The sequence below is a fragment of the Pongo pygmaeus genome, chromosome 22 (genome assembly GCF_028885625.2).
Source record: "Pongo pygmaeus isolate AG05252 chromosome 22, NHGRI_mPonPyg2-v2.0_pri, whole genome shotgun sequence".
NCBI lineage: Eukaryota > Metazoa > Chordata > Mammalia > Primates > Hominidae > Pongo > Pongo pygmaeus.
This window is the reverse complement of record NC_072395.2, coordinates 45,535,459-45,563,451: the sequence shown is the minus strand read 5'-3', so window position 1 is coordinate 45,563,451 and position 27,993 is coordinate 45,535,459. Positions and strand designations below refer to the sequence as shown.

The window sequence follows — 27,993 nt, the reverse complement described above, 5'->3', positions numbered from 1 at the left end:
GAAGGTTACAGTGAGCCAAGATTGTGTCACTGCACTCTAGCCTAGGTGACAAGAGCGAGACTCTGTCTCAAAAAGAAAAAAAAAACTCCATAAAATTTCTTTCTTTCTTTTCTTTCTTTTTTTTTTTTTTGAGACAGAGTCTTGCTCTGTCGCCCAGGGTGGAAGGCAGTGGTGTGATCTTGGCTCACTACTACCTCCGCCTGCCGCCTTCAAGTGATTCTCCTGCCGTAGCCTCCTGACTAGCTGGGACTACAGTTGTGCGCCACCACGCCCTGCTAATTTTTGTATTTTTAATAGAGACAGGGTTTCACCATGCTGGTTTCGAACTCCTGACCTCAGTGAGCCACCCACCTTGGGCCTCCCAAAGTGCTGTGATTATAGGCGTGAGCCACTATGCCCAACGGGCAGTGTATTTTCTTAAGTCAGTAAAAATTTTCCTGTCTAAAATCGTGTTGGATCCATGGGTGAATTGAAATATATTTCTAATACATAAGTAAGATTGGTTTTTATGTAGCTTTTTAATTGTTCTGTGATTAATAAGCCATTGAAAAATGAATCTTGTTAATTGTTAAAATTTTCATATTGTCTTTATGTGGCAAGTTTTGGTTATCCCTCACCTGTTACATATTATTCCACCTTTATTTTTTATTTTTTAGAGGTGGGGTCTTGCTATCTTGCCTAGGATGGTGTTGAACTCTTGGGTTCAAGCAATCCACTTGTTTGGCCTCTTAAAGTGTTAGGATTACAGGTGTGAGCCACCACACCCAGCAAAATGATTCTTTTTGGGCCCACAAAGAAGTTTTTATTTTCTAACAAAGAGTTGGTATCAAATGGAAAAAAAAAAAAAAAAGGTACCTAAGAAAAGGTATGAATGAACGATGGTGTTGAGTATGACATGGGAAAAATAGAGTCTTTTCCTTTAAAATAAGCTATAGAGGGAGTTAGGTATTATTTATTCCTGAGGTGTTATAGCAGAAACTTTAGAAGTTGGAATTTGCTTTAGCTTATGTGTTCAGCATGTGAACTAATGAGGTGCAGGCCGCCTTACCTCAGCTCAACTGCTGTGATCTTGATGGGCTCAGAATCACTCCGAAAGCAATTCTCTTCTGGGACATTCCTACCTACTTATGGTTAGAAATCAGTAACTTACAAAGAAAGGTTTGTTTTGCCTAGCATCTCGTTTGTTTAATAACCACCATGAATAGGAGGGGAAAAAAAATACGTCTTCATAAAAGGGAGTTTATTCCGTTCATTGAAAGTGCAGTGGATACCTTGAAAGACTGCACTAGCAGGAAAGTGACCTGAACTTCCCTAACACTGTATCTTCCGAACTTTCATTTCCGCTCATTCTTTCAGTTTGTTTCCTCTGAGCTCCCCACACACCCTGCCACTTCATAAACTTCAGTATTTTAAACCCTGGTTAGCAATCATTTAACAATGCCTATATTTCCCACCCCCACCTTACTACTCCCTGCCACAGACATACACATTTGAAAGTTTCCAGACATAACTCAGGAGTTGGTGAATGTGAATCTCAGTAATGAGGGCATTCAAATACTTTCAATGATAAAGTAAAATGTTTTACCTCTGTTTTGAGACGGGGTCTCACTGTGTCACCCAGGCTGGAGTACAGTGGCGCATTGCGGCTCACTGCAACCTCCGCCTCCCGGGCTCAAGCAATTCTCCTGCCTCAGCCTCCCAAGTAGCTGGGATTACAGATGTGCATCACCACGCCCACCTAATTTTTGTATTTTTAGTAGAGACGGGGTTTCACCATGTTGGCCAGGCTGGTCTCGATCTCCCAACCTCAGATGATTCACTTTATGTATTATTTTTAAATTAGCAAAACATGGTCTTTAATGCACAATCCTTCCATTTGTTTTTGTCTGTTAGATGAATATTTAATCAGCAGCTGCAGTGTTCCATTCAGAGTCTCTGTGTTAGGTTAGGTATTGTGTTGAGATATAAGGAAATGAGGCTAGGTGCAGTTGCTCATGCCTGTAATCCCAGTACTTTGGGAGGCCAAGGCAGGAGGATAACTTGAAGCCAGAAGTTTCAGACCAGCCTGGGCAACATAGAAAGACCCTGTCTCTACAACAAATAAAAATTAACCGGGTATGGTGGCATGTGCCTATAGTCCTAATACTACTCAGTAGTAGTCCTGTAGTATTAGTGCCTATAGTCCTAGCTACTCAGGAAGGAGGCTGAGGCAGGAGGATCACTTGAGCCCAGGAGCTTGAGGTTACAGTGAGTCGTGATTGTGCCACTGTACTCCAGCCTGGGTGATAGAGTGAGATCGTGTCTCAAAAAAAAAAAAAAAAAAGGGAAAAAGAAATAAGACTTAGTTTCTGTTGTTACTAGTTTACATGTAACTATAGGAGAAGGATTTACCTCCAGCTGGAGTGATCAGGGAAAATCTTTGGGAATGGAAGTGGTGTTTTAATTTGGAACTGAAGGATAGGTAATATTTGGAAATACAAAGATGATTAAAGGTTTGTCCAGATGAAACAACAGTATGAAAAAAGGGAGAAAGGGAAGAGAATGTGGAACATGTGGGCAACAAAATTATTCATTTTGGCTGAAGCATGGGATGCAAGGGAGATTATTAAGGGAAAAAGAATGATGGTGATGATTGTAAAATATTTCCAAGTGCTGTATTTTATCTAAAGATTATACATATTATTTTATGTAATGTTGTATAGCCTTTCTTATTTTAAATAATCTCTTTATAGTAGAGGATTCTAAAATAATTTTCTGGAATTAAAATACCAGAGAAGTGGGGCAGAAATTTAATTAGGTTCATCCCCCTTCCCTCATGTATTTTTGTGAATTTTATGGAGTCTCATAAAATAAGGAAATCTTTTTTCCCCATTAAAAAAATGTACAGGGAGGGAATAACAAGGTATTTAGAAGAGTTTACCTTATTAACGTCAGAGATAAAAGCTTCTTTATCTGGGAATAAGTATATGTATTTTTAAAAATTATTTTTGCTGGTTACATTGAAAAAATTTTAATTTTGAAGCAATTTAAAACATAAAGAAAGGTTGAAGTATGGTACAAATAACATTTTTCCTCTGGACTTCTTTTTTTTTTTTTTTTTTTGCCCCAGAACTGAGTGGATTCTCTGGACTTTTTAAGAATAGGTTGCTGACATGATGCCCCATCACCCCCAAATACTTTGCTATGTATTTCCTAGAAAGACATTCTCTTGTAAAACTATCATAAAATTTAACAGTGATGTATTATGGCTATCTAATCCTTATCCTCTCTTCAATGTTTACCAATTGCCCCAACAACGTCTTTTATAGCGAAAGGATCCAGTTCAGATGTATACATTTTATTTTGTTGTCATGTCTCTTTAGTCTCCTTAAATGGAAAAATTTCTCGATCTTTGACATTTATGGCCTTAAAAATGTTGAAAGTGAAAGCCAGTTACTTTGTAGACTCTCCCTCACTTTGGGTCTGTCTGATGGCTCATGCATAGATTCAGGTTATTCACCTCTGGCAGGAGTATTGCAGCAATGGTGCTCTTTTCATTGTGTCTTGACAAGTGGCTCACAGTTTTGACTTGTCCTCTTACTGTTGGTGTTCACTTTGGTTTGCTGTTGTTGTTGTTGAGACAGGGTTTCACTCTGTTGGCCAGGCTGGAGTGCAGTGGCATGATCTCAGCTCACTGCAGCCTTGACTTCCCAGGCTCAATCAACCTTCCCGCCGCAGCCTCCTGAGTAGTTGGGACCCCGGGTGCATGCCACCACACCTGGATAATTTTTATATTTTTTTGTAGAGAAGGGGTCTCGCCATGTTGCCCAGGCTGGTCTCAAACTCCTGGGCTCAAGGGGTCCTTCTGCCTCAGCTTCCCGAAGTGCTGGGATTACAGGCATGAGCCACTGTGCCAGGCCCCTGTTGGTGTTCACTTTGATTACTTGATAAAGGTGATGGTTTGCTAGGCATGTCGGGAAGACTTTTTTTCCCTTTATAATTGTTTTGCCCATTCCTCATGAGACTTTCAATTCATAGGCTTATAATCCATTACTCTTATTATTTATTTTGATGCTCAAATTGTCCTGGATTTCACCAGTAGAAGCCACTTCAAGCTGCCTTCTGCATGTTTGTGACATATCTCAATTATCCTTTGAACACTTGCTTACTTTTTGGCACAATACTATGTCTCATTTTGTCCCTGCCTTTGCCCTGGAATCAACCATTTCTCCAAGGAATCCTAGTAGTTCCTTTTAGTGGAGAATGGTATGTAGAAGCCAAAGTATGCTAGGTATGTGCATTGCTGTCAGAGTATTATAGATCCTGGGTTTGCTCAGTGGCTAGTGCTAAGGAGTATATGTAACTGTATACGTATATGATATATATACTTATATCTATGTTTCTATCTTTTTGTCTGTCATCAATCTACCTAGAAAACACTGGTAACTCCAATTCTTTTTTTTTTTTTTTTTTGAGACAGAGTCTCGCTCTGTCACCAGGCTGGAGTGCAGTGGCGCAATCTCAGTTCACTGCAACCTCCGCCTCCCGGGTTCAAGTGATTCTCCTGCCTCAGCTTCCCGACTAGCTGGGACTACAGGTGCCCACCACCACACCTGGCTAATGTTTTGCATTTTTAGTAGAGACAGGGTTTCACCATGTTGGCCAGGATGGTCTCAATCTCTTGACCTCGTGATCCACCCACCTGGGCCTCCCAAAGTGCTGGGATTACAGACGTGAGCCACCACACCCGGCCTGGTAACTCCAGTTCTAATCAACACCGTCCATTCTAGTTTCTCTCTTTGCATTTGTGAGTACCTTCTCTGACAGTGAGAAACCTGGCTCTCATTATCCTTGATCATACCCCACAGATAACCACTCTCCTATTGCCAATGTAGCCTCCTCCACTGCATAGGTGCCCTCCTTACCCCACTGGCACTTCAAAACCCTGCCTTCCCCATCCCTCTCAAGCTCTAACTTACCATGCCAGGGTGCCCCTAACACCCATGGGTAGACAGTCCTCTCCTCACCCTAGTCAGACTTCAGGAACTCATGCCAGGCTGCCCCTCCCACAAGTGGACGCCCTTTTCCCCTGCCTCTAGCTTCAGCTTCTTGCACAGGCCATCCTTCTTCTCCTAGTGGCCATTACTGGGCCTCCCTCCAGTCTACTCAAAACCTTTGAAGCATGTATCGTAAAATAGGGAAACATCTACTGTCCTTCAGATACAAATATATTTATTAAGAAGATACTGTTTTCTCTTAAGAAATTGGGAATGTCTGGAGTTAAAAGTACATTTGGCTCTAAGAGTATGCACTTTAAGGTGTGTGTGTGGGTGTGTGTGTATCCTGTTTCCTGAGTCTCCGAATAGAATACAAACATGTAAATAACTAAACTGCAAGGCATTTGTTTGCATGTTTGAATTAGATGATAGTCTAATAGATGGGCCTTCATCAGTCCTGAGAGACATATGTTCATGTATTTGGAGTGTAGTTAATGAGAAGATAGTTATTATGCATTATTAGAAGAGAGAACATTTTGTTACATGGTAATTTAAGTTATAGAATGACTTTTCTGTTTTCTAAAGGAAAGTGGTGACTTAATGTTAAGAATATGTTTTTTGCTCATGCCTGTAATCCTAGCACTTTGAGAGGCTCAGACAGGAGGATTGCTTGAGCCCGGGAGTTTCCAGCCAGCCTGGGCAACATAGAGAAACTGTATCTCTACAAAAATAAAAAAAAAATTAGCTGGACATAGTGGCACATGCCTGTAGTCCCAGCTCCTTGGGAGGCTGAGGTGGGAGGATTACTTGAGCCCTGGAGGTCAAGGCTGCATTGAGCTGTGATTGTGCCACTGCACTCCAGGCTCTGTCTCAAAAAAAATAAAAATAAAAATAAAACTATATTTTCTTCTTAACTCCTACTGCCTCCTGGCGTTTGAACCCAAATGATGATTGCTGCTGAAATGGATATATCTAGTACTTTCTATATTACTATATTAGTGATTGTATTTTAAATGTATATGGCATATAACTTGTAAAACTCTAGAATAATATTTATCCTGGAAGTCATGCCTTCTGTCCTGAGAGGTATAACAAGTCTCTCTAATGTTTACAGTACATGTGGTACTCTTAACGAGGCAGTATTTAGAAGGCAATTCTATTTTGCTTTATAAAATGTAATTAAAGTTTATATTGTAATATTTTATATTTGGGTTGCTTATCATGGAATGTTAGGATTAACTGTTGTATAAACATAAGATGTAATAATAATAATAGGAACTCAAGGAATGCAGAATGAAATATAAATCCCCGTCACTTTAATGGGTTGGTGAAATCTCCACTCCCTAATTTCATATTGGGTGGTTTGATAATGGCCCACACTTAATAATGAACATGTTAGAGAATCGTGAAAATATCAGCTAATTGAGTGATTGAGTCAGTTAGTCTTAGCCTGTGCTGCAACTAGCAGAGCAAAACTCATCAGAAGGCAGAAGCCAGATCACTAGGAAGAAGGCTTAAGCCTACATGGTCTGAAAAGAGGTGAAGCAGGCAGGGAAAGTGAGATGTTCTATAGGACTCTGGCGAAGAGCTTCAGGCAAAGTAGAAGATCTCTAATGCAAAGTACAAAGGAGTATTAGGCAAAGCAGTAGGCTGAGAAGAGCCCTTTTGTTGGCAATAAAGATGGGCAGGAAATGAGACAGTCATAAGGATCTACTTACATGATTTTCTGTTGCCAAACATCCTATTTCGTAGATAAAGGAAAGGGGATAAGTGTAAGAGATAAGAAGTAAATAAGGTGTGAACCAGTCAGCCAGGAGGTGAGTTGAGTGTGGTGTAGATAATGGAAAAGGGAAAGAAGCAAAGGAAAGAAACCTGGAAGGAAAGGAAGGTATCTTTCTCAAGGATCAACTGTAGACTGTGGGATGTATTATTTGTATTTGTCCTTTGAAATACTGGTTGTTAATATTTCTTTGGTTCTTTGTGAAATTTTTAATGTGTATTTGCTAAGTGCTAGGAAGGTTTTTCCTTAAGTGTTTCAGGATTTGATTTTTTGTTGTTGTTTTTTCTTCTCAATAGAATAATCATAATAGCCTGTCTTAGGAAAATTATTCTGTGGTTTATATTCATTAGCAAGATAATGTTAACTTTATATCAGAAGAAATAAATCAAGGCAGAGACCAGACTTTTGTCCTTTCAGAATCAGATTTCCCCATTCATGCGCTACATTTGTGTAGTCAAGTGTTGCCATTAGCTTTTATCATTTAAATGTTTTGTCAGTTTCTAAGTGTCAAGCACTATTCTGTCAAGAATAAAAGGATAAGAAGACAGAGTTCAGATCAGTGGAGAGGTTGAATTAATTAATAGATGGTCTTGGAATAATTTATTAACTCTTTGGGAAGAATACTAATGTTACTAGTTTGAGAAAATACTTTATGCAGTACATTTATTTTAAGAATATCAGATTTATGAGACAGGTGCTAAAGTTGAACGAGCTGATGGATATGAACCACCAGTCCAAGAATCTGTTTAAAGTTCAGACTTCAAATAGTGGCAAATAAAAAGTGCTATTTGTGAAAAAAAAAAAAAAAAAAAAAAAAAAAGAATATCAGATTTAGAAACTTTTGATTGAAACTCTGGATTTATACTTAGCTAGATAGAATCCAATGTTTCAGGTCATTTTTCTTAAACTAAAACTTTTTTTTGTAGCTTCTGCAGAAAAAGAGGCAATCAAGGGTACATACTCCAAAGTACTGGATGCATATGGACTCTTAGGTGTTTTGCGGTTAAATCTTGGTAAGTTTATCATTCAGTAGAATTCATCCATTTTTTCATTTCTATTTTGTAATTCTAAGGATTTGAGAGGGACTAGCTATGAATTATTGTAGACTCCATATTTAAGCTACACATGTGCTAACATCTTTTAAACATTAATGTAGCTAATGTTGTGATAATGTTTGTTGCCCAAAAAGGCATGCTACATGCTCAAACTCATGTGAGTGGAAGTTCGGAGACAGTTTCTGGTTTGACCACTTGAAGAGATAAGTATCAGTTGTCTCAAAAGAGAAAATCAGAACATTCTCCTTTTTGTTGTTTCAGTGCATTTAGGAAAAAGTGTCTTCATGAGAACTACACTGGTTTTTCTTGGTTTGTAGTGGAAAAGACATCTGTTTTGAATTCAGAAAATGTCTGCTTGAGCCTTTTTTTTTTTTTTTTGCCACATAATGTCACTGTGAGCTGCAGAGTAACCTTTGCAGTTACTAGTTTTTCTGTAATTGTGCAGCTCAAAGTGTTCTACAAGATTGGTACTGGTCCATAAATTATTTTGTTATTGATCCGTGATAAGATAAGGAGCTTGCACTATGATGCAAATCAACATGTGGCTTCCTTCATTGATAAAGTCTTACTAGAAAAAAAAAGTCAGCTAAACTAAAGGGTGAACTTAGTAATATAGTTGATTTCCATTCTGGCTTAAGTGTCCTTTCTCATTGTGAGCTGGTAACAGTTCATGGACCATACTTTGAGTAGCACTGGTCTATAAAATGGAGATTTGTCATTTGTTATGAATCTATCACATGTAAAGCACTGCACTTAGGTGCTTTACTGATTACTCCTGGGTAAGCCTCACAGTGTAATGAGGTATTTGCTTTAATCTCTTTTTATAAGAGATGGTATCTCAGGTTGGTTATGCTACATACTGAAATTGGTCCAGGTGATAAGTAATGGAGTCAAGATTCAGGGCCGCTTCTACCTGTGTCAGAGCCCATGCTCACAGTATACCATTGCTCAATTTCAACTTTATACTAATTTTATAGGCTTTTTGTCATAATTACATGAAAAAAATCTCTATGAAAGTTTTTGTAAACCAAATTGCTTTATAAATTGTTACCAGAGACTTTTGTCCATATGTCATCAACATCATCAGCTGATAATAGTATACCATTTTTTCAACTTTACTATTTACAAAGAACTTGTTAAAATGAGTGTGAACTCATTATCTTACCTGAATTTTCTGACAATCATTAAGCAAAAGTAGAGAAGGTAACACATACTTTTTTATTTGATAAAGTTTTTTTCTTGTTTGTTTGTTCCTGTGGTTTTTTTTGAGACGTAGTTTTAGCTCCTGTTGCCCAGGCTGGAGTGCAATGGTGCGATCTTGGCTCACCGCAGACTCCACCTTCCAGGTTCAAGTGATTCTCCTGCCTCAGCCTCCTGAGTAGCTGGGATCACAGGCATGCACCACCACGCCCAGCTAGTTTTTGTATTTTTAGTAGAGGTGGGGTTTCTCCATGTTGGTCAGGGTGGTCTTGAATTCCCGGCCTCAGGTGATCCACCTGCCTCAGCCTCCCAAAGTGCTGGGATTACAGGCGTGAGCCACCGTACCCAGCCAATTATTCGATAAAGTTTTTTTAGCCTCAGAGTAAGTTCAGGAACAATTTCGTGTGAGATTATCCTGTTAATGTTTAAATGCTTTATTATACTTAATATATTTAAACAAGGATTTTTTTCAACCAAAATGTCTAGTGAATTTCAGCACATCCATGATAAGTTTAAAATAATCACAATGTCAGATTTTGAAAATAGAGGTGCAAGAAGAAATGGAATAGCTTGAAAATGTTGGGATTTTTCATCCAGTAAAATCTTTGGGTTTTGCAGGTGATACTATGTTACATTATCTGGTCCTAGTCACTGGATGTATGTCTGTTGGAAAAATTCAAGAATCTGAAGTTTTCCGAGTTACTTCCACTGAGTTTATATCACTGCGAATCGATTCTTCAGATGAGGATCGCATTTCAGAAGTGCGGAAAGTTTTGAATTCAGGAAACTTTTATTTTGCATGGTCTGCATCTGGCATCAGTTTAGATTTGAGTCTTAATGCGCATCGTAGCATGCAAGAACAGACAACTGATAATAGATTTTTCTGGTGAGTTCATTTTTTCCCTTTTGGTGATTTGGGACATAATATGTTCAGCAGTTGTTCAGTCATCAAAAACCTCCTCACCGTGACAGCAAGAAAGGACGAAGGACCCTGAAAACCCTCGATGTCCCTTTTCAGCAGCAAGTAGCTACAGAGAATGACCTCTACCCCATCTCCCAAAAGATTTCTGGGTCCCAGCGCCTTGAGGGAGCAATGTAAGAGTAGACAGTCAGATATGAGCCGGCATGAGGGGGTGGTATCCATGTTGGAAAGAATGCCCCGGAACACCTCTTAGGATGCTCAGCACTCACTCCATGGTCGAACTGTCAGAATGTTGTTAAGTAGATCCTGATAAGGAAGGAAAAAGGCAAAGGGGAATTCCTGAGAGCTGAGCAGGCATAATGAGTACAAAATTGATGGCTATACCTTCCTGGGGTGGTGGTAATAAGCAGTGCCACCATTAGATAGGATTCATATTGATCGCTGGTTCCCATGCATGTGCATTAAGCACAGTAAGGGAGGATCCCCCAAACTTTGGTGAGAACTGGGTAAAGAAAGAACTGAGACAATAGAAGATAACAATGCAGAATGTCTTGGGGGTGTTTCCAGCAGGGTCAGCCCACTCCTTTCTTGGAGTGTACTTGTACTTCCCCAATAAAACTTTTGCTTGCTTTACAAAAAAAAGTTCAGCAGTTGTTATGTCTAGAGATAACAAGGGATAGACACTGCTAATTGAGTGTATCCCTCTTTCCTTCTCTGGAGTCCTTAGCAGAGCATGGCAGGCAGCCACTGTCGGTTTATTGAAGTTGGCATGTGACATAAAACCCCTGTGCTCCCCCCGATCTAGACTGAACTTTCATTTCCAAAATACATTTAAAATAGTTGTGTATATTTAGAAATGAATTTAATTGTATCAAAACTCTGTTACTCACATTTCCTATTCTTGGTTTTGAGATCTTGTCTCTGGCAGCATTCCCTTTCTAAGCCAACATTCCCTTATTATTCTAAATTTTAAGGTTATAAGTAGGTGGTCTTGATTCAAGAGCAACAGACTGTGAAGAAGTAGTATACTGGGACAAAGTCTAGTACTATAATAAGTTAGGACTTATATAGGTAAGTGTGATGTATTTCATGATTATGCATAACTGTGCTGTATTCTAAGTAGGCACAAATGGTGAGCAGAACACATGGGACTATAATTAGCATTGTTCTATTGCAGCAGACCAGATTTCTAGTATAGTGGTTCTGTTGTTTACAGCCAGCATTGATGTTGACTTTTTCTCTTGATATCATATGGAAATTATGTTTTATTATATTGACATATGTTTTAAGGCCAAAGTTTAGGACTGTCTGCTCTTGGCCTCCCTTAACAGTTCAGATTCAAGATGTTTCCTCTTGTGTACTTTTTCTCTCTCACACTTTCACTGTCACTTATATAGTCCTTGAGTAGCACATTCGGGTGTCACCCATTTGCCCTAGCTGTCAGAAGACTCAAAGTCAACAACAACCTTAGGATAAGAAACTAACTTTAGAGCAACAGCTTGGTCACGTCGTAGCTCACATGGAAGTGTTTTGACCCAGAGTGGTGGCATCAGGGAGAAGAGTGGGCAGAATAAAAACAGGGTTTATAGCATTATGTGTTAGAGACTTGGGTTTAGCAGAGAAGGAGACCATGAGGGGAAGGAGAGAGAGGATGCAGGGACTAAAAGGGCAGATGAATGGACATGAGTTCCTGCCTGCCCAAAGAAGCTAGCAGTGATGGGATGTACTTTTATGAAGCATTGAAAAATAGGCTTCCAAGAGTTAAAACCATGTCAACACTACACTTTTTCTAGTAGAAGATGCTGAAGTCCCTTGAAAAGGTAAGTGTGTTGCAGCTGTCCTTACATTTTTTTCCCTCCTCATTTTTACCCAAAGTTTCTTAGACTGAGAGATGAAAGCTTTCATACAACAATTAGAAGTCCAAGCAGATGCAGATATATTGCCTAGGTTTCATCAACAGGAACGATTAATTGGTTGGTTGGTTGGTTGGTTGATTTTTTGAGTGTCACTCTGTCACCCAGGCTGGAGTGCAGTGGTGCAATCTTGGCTCACTGCAACCTTCACCTCCTGGATTCAAGCAATTCTCCTGCCTCAGCCTCCTGGGTAGCTGGGACCACAGGCGTGCGCCACCACGCTGGCTAATATTTTTATGTTTTTAATAAGGATGGGGTTTCACCACGTTGGCCAGGCTGGTCTCCAACTCCTGACCTCAAGTGATCTCCCCGCCTTAGCCTCCCAAAGTGCTAGGATTATAGGCATGAGCCACTGTACTTGGCCTCATTTTTTTTTTTTTTAAATTCACTTAAGAGTAGAGATGGGAGCAAAGTCAGATAAAAGAAAGCCTGAGGTTTGTCCAGCAGGAGACAGGTTGAACAAAGGGACGGCTAGAGCACCAAAGGTGAATTTTGCTCATTTTACAATTTTGCTAAGGGTTGGCATTCTTGAGCTTCAGTTTATATAGAAAAACGGAAACTTTTGGAATTCATTGTGCATACCCTTGCACTTAGTAGCAATATTTTCCAGGATACAACCATGTAATTTTTGTAGCCAAAGAGTGGCAGATACCTATCACAAAGCCCAGATAGCTTTACTCTATTGGAAATTCTAAGCTGCTGCCAGTCAAAAGTCATGTATAAATTTAAATGCTAAAACAGTGACACACTGACAGCAAAGAAAAATGAAAACTGACAGCAGAGAGAGAAACTTTGCCTGCACAAAATGCATAGGATTTAAGGTCTATTTAAATGGGGACAAGTAAGTTTCTTATAACTTTGTTGGGCATAGGTCTCAGCTGTGGTGGTTGGACATACTGGGTCACAATCAATTTGAACTTTGCCTCAGATCAATGCGGGTAATAGTAAAGTATGGAAGTTTAAGTCAATGTATTTTTAAAATAAGTAATGGTCATCAGATTGAACATTATCCCTGTAGTAATAGCATCACTCATTTATATTCCCGTGTGCTTTCCTGGATGGATAAGAGGGGTTGGCGTCATAGCTGGTTTTCCAGAACTGCAGGGGTTGGCGTCATAGCTGGTTTTCCAGAACTGCAGGTGACCACCCTTTTTATCTCTATTGCAGCCTGTAATCTGAGGGGCTGGCAGGGAGTTGAGGGCTATTGCTGTGAGTCTTCAAGAGAATGCTATTACATCTTTTATACCTTATTTAAGACAGGAAGAGAGAGAACACAGAGCATTTAAGTAGAAGAATTCCACTTAAAACCTAGAGAACCAAGCTTCAATAATATAGAAAACTCATTTTCGAATTGATAGAGTTTTTCCACTTAACAATATATTTTCCTTAGTGGTATGTTGTTAGAAGCTTCTTTATATGTTCTGTGGAGGTCTAAGGTTCCAGGAGAGACCCCTGAGGGGTAATCGGGGTGAGAAGGCCAACCCAGCAAAGTTCAGTCCCAATCCCCACTTTAGCCATAGCAGCTTTTATCTGTATCATAATCATTGGGCTTCTGCATGTTTGTTTGAATAAATTTTTTTTCTCTGAAAAAAGTTTGGAAACTGGGCCACATCTGTTACCTAGAATGCTAAAAGTATTTGGAGCGATGATAAACCCTATGCCTGCATTATCTAATGTGGTAGCCACTAGCCACATCTTGCTATTTACATTTAAATTAATTAAAATAGAGCCTTATAAAAGTCAAGCCTTAAAAGCAGAGCTTCATGGGCAGGCGTGGTGGCTCACGCCTGTAATCCCAGCACTTTGGGAGGCCAAGGCAGGTGGATCACAAGGTCAGGAGTTCAAGACCATCCTGGCTAACACTAACATGGTGAAACCCCGTCTCTACCAAAAATACAAAAAATTAGCCGAGCATGGTGGTGGGTGCCTGTGGTCCCGGCTACTCAGGAGGCTGAGGCAGGAGAATGACATAAAACTGGGAGGCGGAGCTTGCAGTGAGCCAAGATCCCGCCACTGCACTCCAACCTGGGCGACAGAGTGAGACTGTGTCTCAAAAAAGAAAAAAAACAAAAACAAAAAATTAGCCCGGCTTGGTGGTGCATGCCTGTAATCCCAGCTACGTGGGAGGCTGAGGCAGAAGAATCACTTGAACCTGGGAGACAGAGGTTGCAGTGAGACGAGATAATGCCACTGCACTCCAGCCTGGGCGACATTCCGAGACTCCATCTCAAAAATAAATACATAAATAAATAAATAAAAATTTTTTAAAAGGTAGAGCTTCATAAATTGGGGTGGGGACATGCACGTGTAATCCTTTTTGGAACAAGTTAGGTTATAAACACATTATATATAAAGACATAACAGAAATGGGCCACAGATACTAAAAACACAAAAATACTCCTTTTCTGTGGACCATAGATCACATGTTGAAGGATCTCGTTTTATAGCCCTATCTTCTGATCCCTAGCATGGTAAATGTAAATGAATTGATTTGTTGTTTGTGCCTTTAAATTTAATAATATTAAATTAATTTTCCAGGAGATTATTTTAAAAGTCATACTTTGTTATTTTGTATTCTATAAGCTAATCATTTATTTCTTTTCCTGTTAGGAATCAGTCTTTGCATTTGCATCTCAAACACTATGGTGTGAATTGTGATGACTGGTTATTACGTCTTATGTGTGGAGGAGTAGAAATCAGAACAATTTATGCTGCTCATAAACAGGCAAAGGCTTGCCTCATTTCAAGATTAAGCTGTGAACGAGCTGGGACCAGGTTTAATGTCCGGGGAACAAATGATGATGGTCATGTTGCCAATTTTGTAGAAACAGAACAGGTATATATAGTGTTTTATATTACTTAATTAATGTATTATAGGAGAGGCACAGAAAATACTAGAATAACAGATTTTTATTTGATTCAGAACTTATTTTAACATCTATAATGTTTTATGATTGTTCTTGGTTATTTATGGGCCTTAAAAAAAGTCTTCCCTAAAAAAAACTTACTTTGGTCTGGCTCTTCATCTAGGTAACAAGATGTCACTAATCAGCATGACGTAGTCAGTGTTGTGTGTTTTGGTATTGAATTTAAAAATCCTCAGCTGTAGAGCTAGATGACTTGTTTTTTTGTGAAGTGAAATTAAACCCAGCTCTTAATGGCAAATATGTGTACCATCTAAAAATTAGAAATTATGATATTTTTGGCTATGAAACTATATGATTATAAATTCAGGCCATGAACCCAGCCCAACACAGATCTTCAAATTAGGTTATAAAGAGCTAAGCAAAATGAAATATAAAGATATGTATGTAAAATATTAAGATTTAAAAGGAATTTATTTTTAAAAGTTGTGAATCTTATGCTTATAATTTTACTAATTTTTTGGGTTAATATCGCTAACAGAAAAAAAAGTCAAATCTGTATAGTGGCCTGTTTTGGACAATTGTATATGAGAGTTAGATCATAAAATATAACTAGTATGCAATAAATTTTAGTAAATTTGTTTTTCTAATATAAGTGTAACAACTTTTCTGTGGAAATAGTTTACATATTATTTTTTTTTTCTGTAGGTTGTGTACTTAGATGACTCAGTTTCTTCCTTCATACAAATCCGAGGATCTGTTCCATTGTTCTGGGAGCAACCAGGGTTGCAAGTATGTGTTTGACATTCAGTTATTTTTATTTTTTGAACAATTTTCATATTTTCTAAACTTTCTGTATAGTTTATTAATTAATTCATTGATGGTTCCATTATTCCATCTAATAATGTTAGCTGGATTTACAAATAAGGGTCTAGACGAGTACAGAGTTTCTGGAATTATCTTAGATTTTTTTCTTTTAATGCTCTTTCAAATAGTCATTGAAATTGAGCTGCTGTATTTAGTGTTAAAAATTTTGAGATCTTTGTAGTGTATTTATTTTCAACGTGATTCCATATTTATTACCTTCTTATCTTAGTATATAATGATTTAGTCTCTTTAGGCAGAAGAATGTAGTAGATAAAACAAAGCCTTGGGAACCGGACTTCTTAATTGGGATCCTTACTCTGCCGCTATTAGCTGTGTCATCTTGGGCAAATAATTTAACCCTTCTGTGTCTCAGTTTCCTTATCTGTATAATGGGAATAATATTAATAGTACCTACTTTATAGGGTTGTTGTAAGGATTAAATAAAAAGCACTTAGAATAGCACCTGGCCCTCAGTCAGCACCATGTAAGGGTTAACTATTGTTGACATTTTATTTTTATTCAAAATTTATTAGTCCTTGAAGTATGTCATATTTACTTTAGGATCTGGGTATGTATAGTCTAGTAAGTTTGGTGCTTCAGCCTATAGTGTTGAGAAAAGGGAAAGAAAAACAAAATCTTGCTTCCTTTATTTGACTGCTGGATCTCTTACATCATAGACTGGTTATTGCAGAGAAAAATTACAGACTACTTGAACCTTTTTAGTAACATTTTATTTAAGATAGTCTAAGAGTTAACAAGGATTAACACTTCTACTGCTCTGCAAAAATTCTTGAATTCTTGTCAAGACGATTTGACTTGTTTTATCTTTGTAGGGATAACGTAAATAGATATATCTTTCCCCAAATTTCCCTTAGGAGAGAATGCCAACAGAACCCCACTTCTCCTAAGCTTTCATGATCAACAGTGGGTGATTGGAGTATTTGCTTTAAGAACGTTGCTGAAACCCTGATATGATGCGAGGTGAATGCTTTTGTTTTAGGGACAGGCTAGCATTAGAGATTCTAATAACCAGTTTATGAGCCCTATGTTACACTGTTTTTGTGTTATTTTATTTGTTTGTTTAATTTATTTATATTTATTTATTTATATATTTATTTATTTGAGACAGGGTCTCACTCTGCCACCCAGGCTTGAGTGCACTGGTGCAATCACGGCTCACTGCAGCCTCGATCTCCCAGGCTCAAGTGATCCTCCCACCTCGGCCTGCCGGGTAGCTGGGACTACAGGCACATACCACTATTTTTTGTAGAGACAGGGTCCCACCTTGTTGCCCAGGATGGTCTTGAACTCCTGGGCAAACAGTGCTCCTGCCTTGGCCTCCCAAAATGCTAGGATTACAGGCCTGAGCCACTGTACCTGGCCTGTGTTATTTTAGTCAGAAGTTCTGAATTACAGTGTTCTGATGATCCAATAAGGTTACGTCCTGAGTTGTTACACTGAGGGATCTTCCTTGAGTGGGACTTCCTTATGCCTTCCTTCTCCTGTGTGCTTTCCGTCCTATACAGTCTGGTTGGCTAATGTTATGTGGTGATAGGTGGAAAATTATGGATTTTTTTTTTTTTTTTTTTTTTTTTTGTCACGGAATGACGCTCTGTCGCCCAGGCTGGAGTGCAGTGGTGCGATCTCAGCTTACTGCAACCTCTGCCTCCCAGGGTCAAGCAATTCTCCTACCTCAGCCTCCTGAGAGCTGGGACTATAGGCGCGTGCAACCACACCTGGCTAATTTTTGTATTTTTAGTGGAAATGAGGTTTCACCATATTGACCAGACTGTTCTCACACTCCTGACCTCAGATGATCCACCTGCCTCGGCCTCCCAAAGCACTGGGATTACAGGCATGAGCCACCGTGCCCGGCCAGGAATCCTCATTTTTAACCAAGTTCTTTACCACTCAAAGTCAAGAACTTCTATTTTGTAAGATCCTACTCTAATGGCTATGAAGCAGCCAGTCCTGACCAAGTGAAAAGTAGCCCTGTTACCATTAGTCTCAGCATTCTTCTAGGCAGTGGGACTTTCTTTTTATTCCCACTACTATCCTCTGAGTTAAGGTTTTCATAATTTCTTCTAGCCTGGAAGATTCTCACAGTTTTCTGTCTTGTCCCTCTAGGCCCTGCTTCCTACTAGCTCCGACAGGTCTTCTTATTTTTGATATATATGTTATGTGTGTCAGATTTACTAGGCACCTATGTCCTTATGATCTGGTTTACTCAGCCTGTCCAACTTCAGGCCTTGCAGTTTTCTAGCAGGAATCCTCTACTTCCAAAATTAAGAATTATTGTCCTTCAGTGGCCACTCAGATCTCTTCACTAAATACTTGAGTTCTTCCTATGTATGTTATTTTATGCTAGGTGCTGTGAGAGATTCAAAGATATAATGATGCTTCATAGAGAGGTTGCCATTTGGGCACTCAGGCCTTTTATGGAAAAGATAAATACCAAGATGAATTTGTTTGAGGCATTATAAGAATTGTCATAAGGTGTTACACAAGTAAGAATGATATTTTTAGTGCTGGCAACTTATGATTTCCTTTGACTTGTGATTTTCCTTTTACTTATGATTTCCTTTCTCTGAAGTTTCTTTAGCATTTATAACTTATAATACTCAGATCGTATATTATTATACTACATTATAGTATATATCAGTTTATTAGTCCATTCTCACATTGCTGTAAAGAAATACCCAAGTCTGAGTAATTTATGAAGACAGAGGTTTAATTGGCTCATGGTTCTGCAGGTTGTACAGGAAGAATGGCAGCATCTGCTTCTGGGGAGGCTTCAGGAAGCTTCCGATCATGGCAGAAGGCAAAGGGGGAGCGAGGAGTCTCACATGGTGGGAGCAGGAGCAAAAGAAAGATAAGAGCGAGGTGCTACACACTTTTAAGTAACCAGATCTCATGAGAACTCACGCACTAGCATGAGAACAATACAAGGGGGCATAGTGCTAAACCATTCATGAGAACTCCACCCCCATGATTCAGTCACCTGCCACCAGACCCACCTTCAACCTTGGGGATTACAATTCAGAATGAGATTTAGGGGGTACACAGATCCAAACCATATCAATCAGTCAAAAAATGGTAAACATTGTGAGATCTATGCCCAATTTTTGGTTGAAATTTCAGAAATATGTGAATGTAAAGAAGTAATATTGATGGAAAATGATTTTCCATACCACACAATTAAATGATTTTTAAAAATACCTTTAATGCAACTTTTTTTTCCCCCCAAGATGGAATTAACTCTTGTTGCCCATTGGAGTGCAGTGGCACAGTCTTGGCTCACTGCAACCTCCGCCTCCCAGCTTCAAGTGATTCTCCTACCTCAGCATCCCGAGTAGCTGGAATTACAGGCATGTGCCACCTTGCCCAGCTAATTTTTGTATTTTAGTAGAGACAGGGTTTCACCGTGTTGGTCAGGCCGGTCTCAAACTCCTGACCTCAGGTGATCCAGCTGCCTCGGCCTCCCCAAGTACTGGGATTACAGGCATGAGCCACCACACCTGGCCGCAACTTTTTTTTAATTGGGTAAAGTTATGGTTATTTAAAGCCTTAACACTTTCTGGAGTGCTACTTTTATCACGATTGGCAACAGCTCTGTTATTGTAAAACTTTTCTTTCAACATTGAGTAATAAAACCTAGTCTAGGAGGCCAAGGTGGGAGGGGATTACTTGAGACCAGGAGTTCAAGACCATCCTGGGCAACATAGACCCCTATTTCTACAAAAAAAAATAAAAATCATTCAGGCATGGTGACATGTGCCTGTAGTCTCAGCTACTCAGCAGGCTGGGGTGGGAGGATCCCTTGAGCCCAGGAGGTTGAGGCTGCAGTGAGCTATGGTCGTACCACTGCATTCCAACATGGTTACAGAGTGAGACCTGTCTCTAATAACACAAAAACAAAAATCTAATCTAGTCTAGCCAGTATATTGCTATGAGAGCTGTGATACATAGCTGAATGTATATATGTGTTGGGGAACAGAGTGGTGGAAAACAACCGCAGGCATTACCTGGAAGACATGAGAACTGGATTTTTTTCACCTTATGCACAGTTGCAGTACTATGCAAAATAAATGTTAATCAGTAAAGAAAATGCTAAGTCTTGAACTTGTATAGAGTGATAGGCAATTAATCTGGGATTACTCCAAAGAAAAAGTATCAACTTCTTCTGAGTTTTCTGCAGTCTAAAATGCTTAATGTCCTGGGACATATGTTTTTCAAGTTTTAAACTTTTATGAATATTATTAAGTACTATAAAATGAAATTGAACACAGATGTGACATTAGGCTAATTGATTTCTTATTTAAAAATTAAAGAGAGAATCCCCTGGTTATCAGAATACCCATTAGATTATCTGACTTAGTGCAGTGAGGGATAACTCTTAATGAATGATAATACTGTACTGTTAATTCAGTTTTGGAATTGGATGAGCATATTAGAGTTTATTTTCTGGTTTTACTTGTCCAATTACATGACTGATTTGACAACTCTCCTTTTACACCCTCTTTAAAAGCACTTTGCACGGGGCGCGGTGGCTCATGCCTGTAATCACAGCAATTTGGGAGGCTGAGGCGGGCAGATCACAAGGTCAAGAGATTGAGACCATCCTGGCCAACATGGTGAAACCCTGTCTCTACTGAAAATACAAAAATTAGCTGGGCGTGGTGGCGTGCGCCTGTAGTCCCAGCCATTCGGGAGGCTGAGGCAGGAGAATCGCCTGAACCCGGGAGGCGGAGGTTGCAGTGAGCCGAGATCACGCCACTGCACTCCAGCCTGGCAACAGAGTGAGATTCCGTCCCCCACACACAAAAAAAAGCAGTTTGTTCACAGGTTAGCAAGAATGAATTTTGGGCAACTTTTTTCTGCCCCCCCCTCAGTGATCCTTGTTGTGATTGGGCAACCTTCATTCCAACATCTCAGAGAAAAATGTTTAAATTGAAGTTCAGGGAAGTAATCTGGTCTCATCTATATATTTCTTCTTGCCATGTTATATCTTTCTCAATTATGCCTCATCTCTCTGCTATTCTCCTATGTAAGAAAAGAAAAATTATAACAATATACAATAGGTAGATATTTTCCATCTTGTTTAATTTGCTTAACCCAAAATTCCTGATTCTGCAAAATGTGCAATTACTATAGTTGGGTGATGGCAAGGTTGACTTGGAAAGTCTGCTTTTCCAGGAAGGAATGATATTCTCAATTTGGTGGAACTTTGGTGAGGGAGAGATGAATAGAGTATTCAACGTAGCAGAGAAGAAAACACAGACATTTATACTGGTAGGCAGCTTGGAGGAGTAGGAATTTAGGTCAGAAACATAAAGTCTCATCTGAATCTCTTTTGGAATTAGTTATGTTGATCTCAGATAGCAAGTTCTTTCACCTGTTGGTATTTCAGTTTTTTTAATTACCCGAATGATAATAGTATCTGTTACACAGGGCATGTAGTTTGAACTTAAAGTAACATATATGAAAACACCTTTAAAAATAGTTTTCATCAATAAAAATTCCTATTAGTTTACTAGTATTTCATAATGATGTAACTTCTAGTTCTTTTTTTGATGAGGTTGGTTTTTTAAAAATAAAGGTGGGGGGTGGAAATTCCCTGGAACTTGTTTTTTTAAAAGCATATCATGAATGGAAATCAGTTATTTGATTAACGACTGTGTGTTCAGCAAAGAAATTGTTAGATATTGTAAGCAGTGATATTTCTTTCTTCTATATGTTGGTTTTTGGTTTGATTAAATATATTTTTCTTGTCTAAGGTGGGATCTCATCGTGTCCGTATGTCAAGGGGATTTGAAGCTAATGCACCTGCTTTTGACAGGTAAGACAATTTTTACCTAGTGCTTTAAGTTTTGATATTGCTAAGCAGTGGGACTGCTTGTATTTACTGATTCATTTCAAACTTTTTTGGCTTTAGATAAAATTCCTCTGACTCCTAATTTAATTGAAAGACAGTGACACCTAGTGTTATGACTTCTGGGGTTGGTAGTGCTGGAAGTGTGGGTCTTGATCTCTTGACCTTAAAACTTCCTCTGTGGGTGCATTGTCCAGTATAGCAGCCACTAGCCACATGTAGCTACTGGGCACTTGAAATGTGACTAGTCTCAGTTGAGATGTGCTGCTAGTATAAAATGCACACTAGATTTCAAAGACTGCCTTAAAAAATAAAAAAGAACGTAAGGTATCTCATTAGTAAAATCATGTTCGGTATACTCAGAGTATTGGTTCTACCCTCACATACCAAAATCTGTGCATACTCAGGTCCCACAGTCGGCCCTGTGGAACCCATACTTATGAAAAGTCATCATTCATATTCATGGGTTTTGCATGCCAGGAATACTGTAGTTTTGATTCTTGTTTGGTTGAAAAAAATCCATATGTAAGTGGACTTGCATAGTTCAAACCTGTGTTGTTGAAAGGTTAATTGTAGTTGTTTTATATTGATTACATGTTGAAATGATATTTTAGACATGTTGAGTTAAAGAAAGTATAATTAATTTCATGTTTATAAATGCACCTTCTTGAAAATTTAACATTATAGGTGTGGTTTACGTTACATTTCTTTGTGTGGCATTGCTCTACATAGTTTCTGGAATGGTTAGAAGCTGGAAAGAAAAAAGACTCATATTTGGGGCCCGTTTTTCTGAAGACTGGAGCTAGTAAGGTGGTCGCTCTGAATACTCAATGGAGTATGTGATGTCCTCACATGTGAGCAGCAGCCCTTTGCCATCTGCCCTTACTGCCTTTCCAGTCAAGCTTATGGCTGGTGTCTGTCTTGTCTGGTGCCAGCCTCACAGAGTGGGCAGAAGCTGGATGCCTCCACAGCTCCAACAGGGGTGGAAGTCTCAGTACCCATAAGTCAGAGAGGAAATTGCATTCATGAGTTTTCATAAATTCAGCTTTGAGACCATGTACAATGAATTCGCACCCAGTTTTCCAATTCTGTGTTTAAAATACTGCCATGTAAGTTATATTTAATAATGGATTATTGTTTATTGAAAAAATTGGGCTTCTTATTTCGCACGTATTTATTTCTTTTCTTTCTTAAATAGGCATTTTAGAACACTTAAGAACTTATATGGTAAACAAATAATAGTAAATTTGCTTGGATCTAAGGAAGGTGAACATATGCTAAGTAAAGCTTTCCAGGTAAGTATGGTCATTTCTTATTTCATTCTGGCCCATGGACACCTAGAATGGTATTAAAAAATAAAATAATACAGTAATCAAATTCTTCCAGGAAGTAAATTACTTCCAAGAAAAAGGTTGGGTACTTGTTGGAAACTTGAACTCTTTGGGTCTATTAAACAATTTAGGCTAATGTTGCTGAAATTGGAATTCTAAAAAGCTTTCAACGCAAATGACACTGTTTTCTAATCTGCTTTTTTATTTTGTAGAGAAACAGAAAAATACCCTCCTCGCCAAAAATGTTTATCTATCACTAGTAGAGAAATAGCAGTTTCCTTCTTCATCTGTTGATTGCTTTGCCTGCTTCCTAGAACCATAGTCATTGTTTTTCACCTATGGAATTGTGAATGATGCATTTATGTACATGCAACACTATACCTTCTTGTACTGATGAGAGAAAACTTGAGAATTTCATGTCAAAAGAACCCCAAAATTGCCTGACTTCTAAAGAAAAATATTTTAATGAACACTTATTGAATTAATAATGAATTAATATAAATTATGGTGTTACATAAGATTGTAAACTTAAACAAGATCATTAGAAAACATTTTCTAAAGTTCAATCTCCTAAGTCCAAAAGCATCCTAATTTTATAGCTATTTTTTTAATCTTGTGAAATAAATATTATTAATAAACAGATTATACTTTACAGAGTGACTTTATGGTAAAATTTAAGAATATTTGTATGTATTGAATGAAGTTATAAAATATGAATCTTTCAGTCTTTGATAGGCTTTGTCTTAGATAACTTTGAGATTCTATAATAGGTCTAAATAGTTATTAAATTTGTGTTGTAAAAATAAAATGCTGGCAATTGGAAATAACTTTTTATTTCCTAAGCCAGATGAGAATCTTATTTAAGTACACTGATGTTAATTGTGTCACCTTATCTCTCAGGGATAGTATGTGAGGCTTTAGGGAAAAGATTTATTGCCAGTGTCAATGAAATGTGATGAATATTTAGATGGATATTTGCCTTTTTACTTTCATTTAGATGAATATTTGCCTTTTTACTTTCAGAGTCATTTGAAAGCTTCTGAACATGCTGCTGATATCCAGATGGTGAATTTTGACTATCATCAAATGGTTAAGGGAGGAAAGGCAGAAAAATTACACAGTGTTCTTAAACCTCAAGTCCAGAAGTTTCTAGATTATGGATTTTTTTATTTCAATGGAAGTGAAGTTCAAAGGTTTGACTGTTCTGTTTCTCTGTTCTTTGAATTGGAACATTAATTAAAAATTACTCTTAATGTTGAACTCTTAAATTTTCTTTTTAAAATTAAAGTTTATAATTAAATATCTTTTAAATATTTCATTTTATTTTTATTTTTATTATTTTGAAATAGGGCCTCACTTTGTTGCCCAGGCTGGTGTGCAGTGGTGCAGTCTCAGCTCCCTGCAGCCTCTGCCTTCTGGTTTCAGGAGATCCTCTCACCTCAGCCTCCTGAGTAGCTGGGACTACAGGTGTGTGCCACCATGCCTGGCTTTTTTTTTTTTTTTTTGGATAGAGACGGGGGTCTCCGTGTATTGCCCTGGCTGGGCTCAAACTCCTGGGCTCAGGTGATCCACCTGCCTCAGCCTCCCAAAGTGCTAGGATTACAGGCATGAGCCATCTCACCCATCCTATACTTGATTTTAAACTTGTTTTTCTTTCTTTAGAATTCACCAAATAATAATGAGAGGTTACATTAGTGAGCACATTTTATGGAGCAGGCAGTGTACTTAAGTCTTAACATGTATCAATAACAATTATAGGGATAGGCTCTATTATTATGCCCACTTCCATCTGCTGCAAGTCTCATAATTAGCAAGAGTTAGAACTGGGATTTGTCTGGCTCCATATTTCATGCTATTATATATGAAACTGTTTTGCTTCTCTTTTAAAACTTACGTTTTAATATTTCTTGATGCCAGTAAAGACTATTAAATGCAAATAGAAGTGAAAGACATTGTTTACTGTCTGCTTTAGTATAATTTAAATATTCAGTTTTTGTATGTGAAATAGAGGAGAAAAGTAAATGTTAAAAGAGTTAAGGGAAACTTTAGTGCAGAAAGCTCAAATTTTTAATTTTTCAATTGTATTTTATTTAGCATCAATGCTGTAGACACAGTCATTAGCGATAAAAGATCTTAGGTTTAAAAAAAATTTTGTTCCATAAATATTTTTATTTTATGTGCAAAGAACTGTAAGAACATAAACCTGAATGTATATTTAGTTTCTAATTATTGGCCTAATTAAAAATAAGTGTGTGATAGATAATGTAATGAAGCATATGTGACAAAATGTTAACAGTTGTCAAATTTAAATGGTGGGTACATGGATGTTCAGAGTATAATTTTTTTTGTATATTTGAATACTGTAATAATAAAAAGTTGGAGAGGGAAGGTGGATGCTACATTTTAATTACCTCAATTATTCACTGTTTGTTTTAGCTTTATTTTTGTTCCAAACTGGATATTTAACTTTATTGGTTACAGATGCCAGAGTGGTACAGTTCGAACAAACTGCTTGGATTGTCTTGATAGAACAAATAGTGTGCAGGCATTTCTTGGCTTAGAGGTAAAAGAATAAATTAAAATGTATGTGCCTTGTATCATCTGCCTCTTTAAGTGCTTTTTTAGTACTTGCGTTTCTTATTACTTACCAGAAAGTATATGTAATGTTATGCTTCATTTTGTACTTCTAATCTCCGTCTCTTTTTTTGGCCAAACTTTCTTTTGATTTAAATATTTCCTTTACCTGATCTTCATATTCTCTTTAGGTAGCTCTCTATCTACTTCTGTTGTTCCTTATTCTCCCTTTTAAAATCTGCTGTTTATAGTATTTCAACAATTTTTTCCCTGTCTTTTGGAGGAAATATATATGTGTGTGTGTGGGTGTGGGTGTGGGTGTATGTGTGTATTTGGCCTTTTATTCTCTGTGTTCTCTTTTAAAAATCTATTTTAGGATAAGAAGGGTCTATTTTCACATGTACAATTATATAGGACTATATTTTTGACAATTTGTAGCCCAATCCAGTTCATTTGGTGTTTTCAAATTAGTAGCTATAAAAAAACAGGATCAGATGAAAATGCCATAGTTAGTGAGAATGAAAATGAATGCAATTCAACTTCTCTGATAAGGTCGCTGTTTGCAACGTTTTTTCTTTTTTTTTTTTCTTTACTACTTATCCATCAGATTCAGCCTAAGATAAACATAGTCTCAACTCTTTGACAAACCATTTAGCAATGCTGAGCTTTCTAAGTCTTCCCTCCTCTGCAAGTTAGGGTTATAAGGCTGTGGCTAAACTTCGTTTAGTTCCATCAGAACTTAACATAGTTCTCAAATACTATGAAAAAACAGCAATAGGAAGTTACGTGTTCTTATTTCCTCTAGTTAATGATCTTAAATTTGACCTGAGTATTGGTTAATTAGTTACTTTGCAGCTGAGGTTCTTTATCTCAAAAATGAAAGTACAGTGTATAAAATTCTCTACTACAGAATATATTTTTCATGTAACTAAATAAATTTTACTGTTTGGATTTTTTGAGTATGTTTTTGAGGTTTATTTGTAATTTATTTAGAAAATTTGACAGAAACAAGAAAATGAAAGCAAGCATGTTGGTCATTTAGATAAGAGTTTATCACATGCCTTGGATTTGTTTCAAGTTCTGGTTTTAAGTGGCTGAATAAATGCACATGGATTCTGATAATAAGCTTATTGAAATACTTGGACCTCTTCATCAAAATTATAACAGATGTTAGTTTTCAGGATCTGCCTTAGCTGATTCTCCACTGTTGATAGTTAGGAATTAGAAAACTCCCTAGGACAGCAATTGGTTGACAGGTTACAAAGTTTGCCACCAAGATAGACAAAGCCAAACTAGTAGAGGAATAAGATCAGTTTTGCCCAGTTCCTTGAAGAGAGAAAGATTTAAATGATAAAGGAGGCCCTGGGGCTCATTTTGTTTTATTCTCCATGCTAGCAAAGAACAGCTCTGGTGTAAGTCTCTAGGTAATTAAATGAACCCAGTTTAAGGTTTTTTTAATCTTATTTTAGCTTTTGGTTCTTCTATAATTGGATGATCACCATACTTACATGATAAAATAAAACATAAATTGGAAAGAGTTAAGTTAAAATGCAAGGCATAGAATATGACTAGATTCCAAATACACAGATTGGATAAAGATGGAACATTGACTCTGTCAGATTTCTAGGCTAGAATTCATACATATAAAGATCAATAACTTTTTGGAACACTTTTATTGTTATATGTGATAAGGACTTGTGGAAGCCGAGAGGTCCTTGAATTTCTTGCATGCTATTCCCCCTAGTTCTTCCCTTATATATATTACCGATGCGGATTTTATGCCTAAAAAGCTGTCATGACTTCATTCAGAAGTTTTACTTATTTTCTTTATTTTGTGACAATTTAAGGGCAACTCCTTTTTTTTCATTTTTTTTTTTACCTTAATTACTTAAACTTATAAAGCCAAATCCAAAAATTAAAGAGACCTAGTTATTTATGTTTAGGTAAACTAAGTAAACATTTTTTTCGATTCCAATGCAGGCTGTTGATTGATGAATTCTTTTAGGTGGGCAAGGTAAACAACTCTGATTTATAGGGATACTTTGATAAGATAAATTTTATCATTTAACCAGAAAGAAGTCCTTATCAATACTTGTAGTTTCCATTGATACAGTATTTGTTTTAAAAATTGAAATGATGGGAAATAACTCAGCCTAGTAAACTGTTATGTTTTCAGAATCTAGTCCCAAATAGTGCTATAATGATAAATTTTTGGTTTGATTCTGGTAGTTTTTAAAAGCCATATTACAATTAATATATTAATGTACTTATAAAAATTTCTTTTTTGCTTTTTTAGATGCTAGCTAAACAGTTGGAAGCTCTTGGTTTAGCTGAAAAGCCTCAGTTGGTGACTCGCTTTCAAGAAGTTTTTCGGTCAATGTGGTCTGTGAATGGTGATTCAATCAGTAAGATATATGCAGGAACTGGAGCTCTTGAAGGGAAAGCGAAGGTATATCTAGATCTATCATAACATTAGAGAATATCCTCTTTTTCCTCTCTTCATAAAGCTTTTAAATGGCCTTTTAAAAGTTAATAGATGGTTTAAATTAATAGATGTGTCTTAGAATTCTGTTTAATGTGCTTTTATGCCTTCTTTGATACTTCCTTTCACAGTGGATACTAGTGAATAAATGGAAGAT

The 27,993-nt window shown here is 37.6% G+C and overlaps 1 protein-coding gene across 15 annotated transcripts in view; it reads left to right on the top strand.

Moving 5' to 3' along the window:
• SYNJ1 (synaptojanin 1) overlaps positions 1-27,993 on the top strand; it is a 99,145-nt gene that overhangs the window by 18,359 nt on the left and 52,793 nt on the right. For all 15 annotated transcript variants that reach the window (XR_010125272.1, XR_010125273.1, XM_054468512.2 and 12 more), the window contains exons 3-11: positions 7,683-7,769; positions 9,630-9,897; positions 14,457-14,682; positions 15,419-15,502; positions 21,355-21,416; positions 22,648-22,744; positions 23,804-23,973; positions 25,262-25,343; positions 27,651-27,803. Coding sequence is in view for 13 of the 15 variants with exons in the window: in XM_054468512.2 (XP_054324487.2) it covers positions 7,683-7,769; positions 9,630-9,897; positions 14,457-14,682; positions 15,419-15,502; positions 21,355-21,416; positions 22,648-22,744; positions 23,804-23,973; positions 25,262-25,343; positions 27,651-27,803 (1,229 nt within the window). In the remaining 2 variants the exon portion in view is untranslated. The remainder of the gene's footprint in view (positions 1-7,682; positions 7,770-9,629; positions 9,898-14,456; positions 14,683-15,418; positions 15,503-21,354; positions 21,417-22,647; positions 22,745-23,803; positions 23,974-25,261; positions 25,344-27,650; positions 27,804-27,993) is intronic.